Genomic DNA, 6,638 nt, shown 5'->3' on the forward strand with positions numbered 1-6,638 from the left:
AATTTTTTTAGTATATTACTTGTGTGGTGTAGAAGATAATTATTTATGTAGAGATACTGCTTGCAAACCAATGATGTAAGATGATGTCATGGGGTAGGACTGGATAAGTCTGACTTCTTCCTACTCCATTCAAGCATGTACTAGGTATAAGCAAATTGATATTGGATTAGCATTTGTTGGATATGTGTAAAATTATGTGTGTTGATATATCAACTGTCTTTACATGCTTGAAAGAATAAATAAAAATCAAAAAAATCAAATCAATTTTATATTCACAGAGAGAAGTTCGTCGTTCAGAAAGAGCCAAATAAAATATCAGTATTATCAAGTGGAAAATACTTTCAACTGTCCCTAAAACATACTGTACATCATTTCTACAGATTACAAGATATTGTTATTGTAATCTGGGTAGGTCCTGGTTAAACTGGCTACTTAAGGCGAAACATGCAGAGATATTTCAAATTCACCTCTGTCAACACTACGCCTCTTTGGCGACAGTTTTTATTATTTGGACAGTACATCAGATGATCTGAGAGAAGCTCAGAGCTCATAACACCGGTACAGTGCCAGCTGATCCAGCTGAGCCATCGTCGTCAGAGACTGACATCACTTCTTCTGATGGCTTGGAGGAAAGAACTACATTTCTCTGGAAAGTACTACCTTGATTCCTCTCTCCTCACATCTTAGTGGGAGTGACCAAGACAAGAAGATAAAACGCAAGTGAGGAGAATGAGGAGACATTTTATAGTCACTGTGAGCACGTTAACATGCTGATGCCAGCATTTTTGCTTAATACAGCTTCACATTCACTGAGGTTCCTCTTCTTCAGGTGTTTTTCTTATAGCACTGTTATTACAGATTGTGCTCAGGTGAGAGATGTGAGCACATAAATGTTTGCTTGCCACTAGTAAGTTATTTTACTTGCCTTGCAGAAGACCGGTGGGTGGAAACGTCTGCTATATTTTTTTTAAATAAATCATGTACGCGTTCAGTGTGCGGTCATTTCCTCAGTACTTGTCTTTTAGGTGTGTATTCACGCTAGTTTAATTTCATCTTTTGCAGACGATGTCAAAAAGCACAGCAAACCCCGGCATTTTCTCAAAGTCACTACGTGGGAGTACGCTACAGTTGTGCATAACAGTCTGCCATCTGTTGTGGCGTGAACAGTGGTGCCTTATGTTTGCGAGCAACAATCAGCAGAACTCCCATGTCATGTGTGTAAAGAGGTGTCTCTGAGGAGCACCAGAGTAAAGTGAGCAGAGTAAACTGAGCAAAGACTTGACAATCACCGTTGCCCTGCCCGGTTCTGACACATTATGCTCAACGTGATAAGGAAAACAAATTGTAAGACAAACCCCTTCACAAAACACTAAAGCAGACAAAATTCACACACACTGTTCAGTATAGCTACTTGTAGGAATTTAAACACAGTGTGAAGAGTGCTTGAAGCTAAGAGGCATTTTCTCTGACTCTCCTTTTTACATCTCCAGCAAACAGGAACCAGAGTCTATTATTTCTGAGAGCAGTTTGTTCGATGCGGCAGAGCACTAGGACTAATTTATGGGTCAATATAAACTTCCATCACCACAAACTGAAACTGAAAGCTCTACCAGCCTGCAGCAGAGGTGAGGAATAGACTAGAACCTCTAAATCACACTGCAGGCATGGAACAGACAGGGCAGGAGGGAAAAGGCTAATGCAGGATGCCACTGTATAATAGTCTACAAAACAATTACAAATGTAATTATATATTAATTACTTTAATGCCTTAGTTAAAATTTCCTGCCACATCACCAAACTTTTATCTGCCTTTATAGGAAATAAAATGAAACCATCTTCTAAAGCACTGCATCAAATACATCACCAGCAGTAATTATAAGAGTGGAATTACTCCAGGGTGCCTCTAGGTGAAAAGACAATGCAACAGGGCGATAGTTTAGGTAATTAGTGGCAGCCATCAAAGGATAATTCACATTACTAACAAGATACGGTTAATTTGTCGGGTATTAACCACAGAGAGAATACAAAACACGCGCTCCAGGAGGAGGGGACAGATGATAAGTGAGGAGTCGGGGTACTGGTGTTATAGTTCCCCTCAATGCATCAGTGGACACCTGTGGAAACAGCAGATGTTGAAAACAGGAAGATTTTGCTTCACTCATAAATGTCTCCTGCTTTTCCTTTTCATTAAAATTTCAAAACACACCCACCTGCTTCTTTTGGACACGAGTCCAACAGCTTTCGGTCACACTGTGTATGTTTTAATCAGTATCCTCTTTCTGCATTATCAGTTTGTCCTGGTACTGTGCACATTAGCTCACACACATTCCTTAATGAATCACCTAAATGACACCAAGCCTTCATCAATGTTATTAATTACGCCAGTGCTTTTCCTACTCTGACAAGTGGAAAATAATACACTGGCCATATTTTATGTAAGTTAACACATTTTATAATGAGTGACCTCTGACTATGACATCGGTGTAAGATTCTTAGTGTATGTCTTTCCCTAAAATTTCTTTCCATTTTAAAATAAAGGCTCAGCAGATCACAGGTGAGGTACATACTCACACATAATTTGCAAATGTGTTGCCAACTAAAACTGATTTCAGTACAGTGCTGAATGTCACTGATTGATCCAGTACGCTGTTGTTTTCTGTAGCACTGTTAAACACTCTGCATTACTGCAAACACATTGTTTTACTTGCAGGCTGTGGCCAACAACCATCAGGATGGTGCAGCCCATGAGACTGAAATGAGAACCTTTCCCTTGCCAGTGTTCATGACTTTTTGGAAGTTCTGTCTGAGTTCTGAAACGTCTAGTGAAAAACTGCGAGACAGAATTTGGATTTGTATCTTATGACTAGTGGATATCTGAAATCTTACAATTCTTATCATATTAGGTCCATCTGTAGGACCAAATGTAACAGGTGTAAAACAGGAGTTTTCAAAGTTTGGCACCTGCGGGTCTCAAAACCACAAAACCATGACGTTGCTGTGTTTACTTTTTAGCAACAATAACAATAATAATAATCACCTTTCTTTGGCCAAGTATGTTACACACAAGGAATTTTTTTCCGGTACAGAACCGAGGCAGCCATCTGCGGCGCCAACTCAACCGATGGCTCTAACCATCGGGGGCAACTTGGAGGTTTAGTGTCTTGCCCAAGGACACTTCAATATGTGGACTGCAGGCACTGAGATTCGAACCACCAACTCTCCGGTTGTGAGATGACTGCTCTACCCACTGAACCACAGTCGCCTTTACCAACATGTATTTATATTTTGGCAAGTAAAAGTATTGCCAAATTGCCTACTAGAGGTTCCTCTTTGCAACGTACCTATGGATGTACACTCACCAGTCACTCAATTATCTTCACACTGAAGAAAACTCAAAAAATGTCACAATTTTCAAGGCAGATCTGGAGCTATAAGGAATGTTTTTCCTATCATATCTAAGAATGTTCATCTGCAGTGAATTAAAGGTAATGATATCCTCAAAGTCTAAGTCATGCTGACTCTAAAAGCATGCGTCTTCAGATTTGACTGAGTTACAACTAAGAGAAAAAGTAGATGAAGCACCTCTGCCTCCATGAGCGCGTTCATCACAGCCACTGCTACTGCTGAGACTGCTGGCTGCGTTGCTAAACAGACCAAATCTACAATCATTAATTTCCAATCATTTTCAAAATTCACGTCAGCGTTGCCTAGATGCCTCCCCCCAAAACCCCACCCACCTCACCCTGTCACGACCTCTGCTATTGTCATAAATCAAACTCAAAGTTGCAGTGAATATACTGCAAAGCACTGTACTTCAGTCTGTCAGTTTGTTTTTAACACTATTAGCCACTTTGCATCGTTACAAACTGCACACAAAAAAAAAGCATGTGCTCATTTTTACACAGAAACAAGCATCCTAGTATTAGAAGTGTCACATTTGTGACGTCCAGTGGGACATATAACATACGTCAGAAATAAAAGCTTACCAGTAACACTGTTGCTCTCAAATCAGTGGTGAACAGAGAGTAAGGATGTGCTTTTGCTCATCCTGCACATTTACAACATGTTGTTGTACATACAACATGTAAATAATTGTTATATACATTAAAAAAAGTTAAATCTCCCGGTGTAGCATCATAGAAATTATACTTCATCAAAACCTCACACACCTCCACCCACAAGCCCACAAGCCACTTCCCCTCTTTTACACAGAGGCCAAGGCAGAACGCTTGCACCTACTTTACTACCTGTCATGCTGTAATAAAGAAGGGTCAACACTGAGACCCCATGCCGGCTTGGTACATAACAACATGGAGAAAAATTCATTCATGAATTCCGCTTGGAGTGTACAGTGTAAAAGGAGCTTAAGACAGCTCCATTGTATTTAATGTGTGATAGTGATAGTGAGATACGGTGAAGAGACCAAGTGCAACACATACAGTCATATTCATTAATCCTGGTACAAGAACCTCATTTCAATTCTCACTGGCAAGGACAATCATTTTTCAGAGGGCTACGGTGAAATTCTCCATGTTTTCACACTGCACAGGTCCTTGCTGTGGTATCTCAAGGCTTATCTCATTTACTACAGAGATCGAACAAGGGGAATCAATGATGTAACCCAGTGTAAACACAGAAGTGGTGCTGGAAAACTGATTTAGAGCCTGCATCAATATCCAGAGGGAAAAAAAGCGAGAGACACTTTACGCAGAAAGAAGGGTTTTGAATTTAAAATTCTCTTTACTCATCCACTAGTGCAAACAAAAACAAGCCTCACTTAGTTCAATACGGACTCTGGTTTTCAGTCTTTTCCATCAGGAAAAAATGGTGTGATAAGGACTCATCAGCCAACACGTAAGATAGTAACATAGATGTGCAATAAATCACAAAGACGTTTATCAAAAGTGTGAGAAGTGCTGATTGCAATCAGGCTGGAAAACCTGCACAAAGGTTTCACTGTATGTTGTTCAGCTGTGTAATTAAGGAAAAATGACAAAAAATATAGTAAAAAAAATTACTTTAAAGACATTTATTTATAATTAGCTTCTCATTTAAAGGCTGTAGCTGTTTTGCCACAGGTGTAATAACTGACTTAAAGAGCCCGTAACAGCGAACGGAACAGAGTTTTAGCTTCCCGTTTTGGCCACTAAAACTCTGAGTTTAATGCTTTTTTTTTCATGTAAGCGTGTAAATGCCTCTTTTTATAGAAGCAAAGTGCTGACTAAATTGAAAGAATATTTAGGTGTAAAAAAGAAGGAATGCAAGCTAATAAACTTCATTACTTGGTGTATAATAAACTGCTAGTTAAAACCAAGTGAGACAACAAGAAAGAAGGAAAGGAAGCAGATAGACTAGGAAAAAAGGTGAGCAAGGAAGCAAAATAAAAGCAGGCAAACCAAAGTCCAACACAGAGAGCAAGTTTATTGAGTAGCTGATCAATGAGTGCAGCCTCGGCCAGAAGAGGAGTCAAAGAAAAAAAACTGAAAAGAAAGCAGAGAGACAAACGCGTTTGACAGCTGATTACAGCCGTGGAGAGAGGCAGCGAGCAGAACAAAGAAAATGTGGAGTAACCAGTGTGTGCACAGCCTTGGACAAGCAGACTGAATAACAAGCGTGGTTAGCACATGAGCAGCACCGTCTTGCAAAATAAGAGGGTGATAGACAGAGAGAATAAAAAGTGTTGCAGCCTTGGACTAAGTGAGACTAAATCGGATGCTGGTTGAAAGTTGTGGATAAAATGTGAGGATTAAGCCAGAAGGGGGAAACGCACATCATTAGAGGAAGACAGAGAAACAGGAAAAGCAAACAAACACAAGCACAGGGCACCAGTATACAAGCCATAGATATTAAACATTCTGACAGACAGGAAACTGACCTGTGAGCACAGCCTTGGCGGAAGGTTCAGCCAGGTCCAGGGCGGACTTGCCGTCAGTGTTGCGGATGTTGGGGTCGGCTCCATGCTGCAGTAACACTGTACAACAGGGCAGACAGAGACAATAGCTGAGCTCCTGGACTGACATGCAAACTCCCCGACACACATCTCCTGCCAGTCGTCCTCCTGCTCCTGGACCACATCCTGCTCCATACACTGCTCTTCCTGAACCACCACCTCCTCCTTTTTCTCCCACTCGCTCCTCTGCTATCCCTCCTGATCCTCCTCTGCTTGTTTCTCCAGGCTCTCCTGGCAGCCCTTCTGCAAGTCCTGCTTCACATCTCTCCCTTCCTCCTCCTGCTGCTCCTCCTCTGTTGCTAGCGCTGCTCTCTTGGCCACCCCTGGCTGCCCCTGCCCTGTGAGCCATGCTGCTGATGTAAACAGACATGCCACAACAAGAGCGGCAAAGAACTACGCTACACCGCACTGCCAGAGAAACAGGGGACCTAACAAAGCAGCTACGTGACCAGTTACAAAACACATCACACTTCCATGGATGAGGGAGGAAAGGCTATAGTAAAACTGAGAAAATAATTAAAAATGAGTGAGGAAGGGAGAGGCAAGTGGGTACAGCTAATCGAGGTAGCAGCAGCGACAAAGCAGCAGGGCAGTGAGAGTGGAGAGACTCTCGCCTCTCCAACTGACTGAGCGATGCAGCGGAGAGCAAGATGAGGGAGGAGAGAGGAGGAGGGTGGGGGGAGAGGAG

General features: G+C 41.7%; 1 protein-coding gene across 3 annotated transcripts in view; it reads right to left on the bottom strand.

The window, feature by feature from the left end:
- LOC109965665 (tankyrase-1-like) overlaps positions 1–6,638 on the bottom strand; it is a 70,254-nt gene that overhangs the window by 55,729 nt on the left and 7,887 nt on the right. For all 3 annotated transcript variants that reach the window (XM_020609875.1, XM_020609876.1, XM_020609874.1), the window contains one exon: positions 5,876–5,971. In XM_020609875.1, the coding sequence (XP_020465531.1) occupies positions 5,876–5,971 (96 nt within the window). The remainder of the gene's footprint in view (positions 1–5,875; positions 5,972–6,638) is intronic.

The sequence above is a fragment of the Monopterus albus genome, unplaced genomic scaffold, assembly GCF_001952655.1.
Source record: "Monopterus albus unplaced genomic scaffold, M_albus_1.0 scaffold102.1, whole genome shotgun sequence".
Lineage (NCBI taxonomy): Eukaryota > Metazoa > Chordata > Actinopteri > Synbranchiformes > Synbranchidae > Monopterus > Monopterus albus.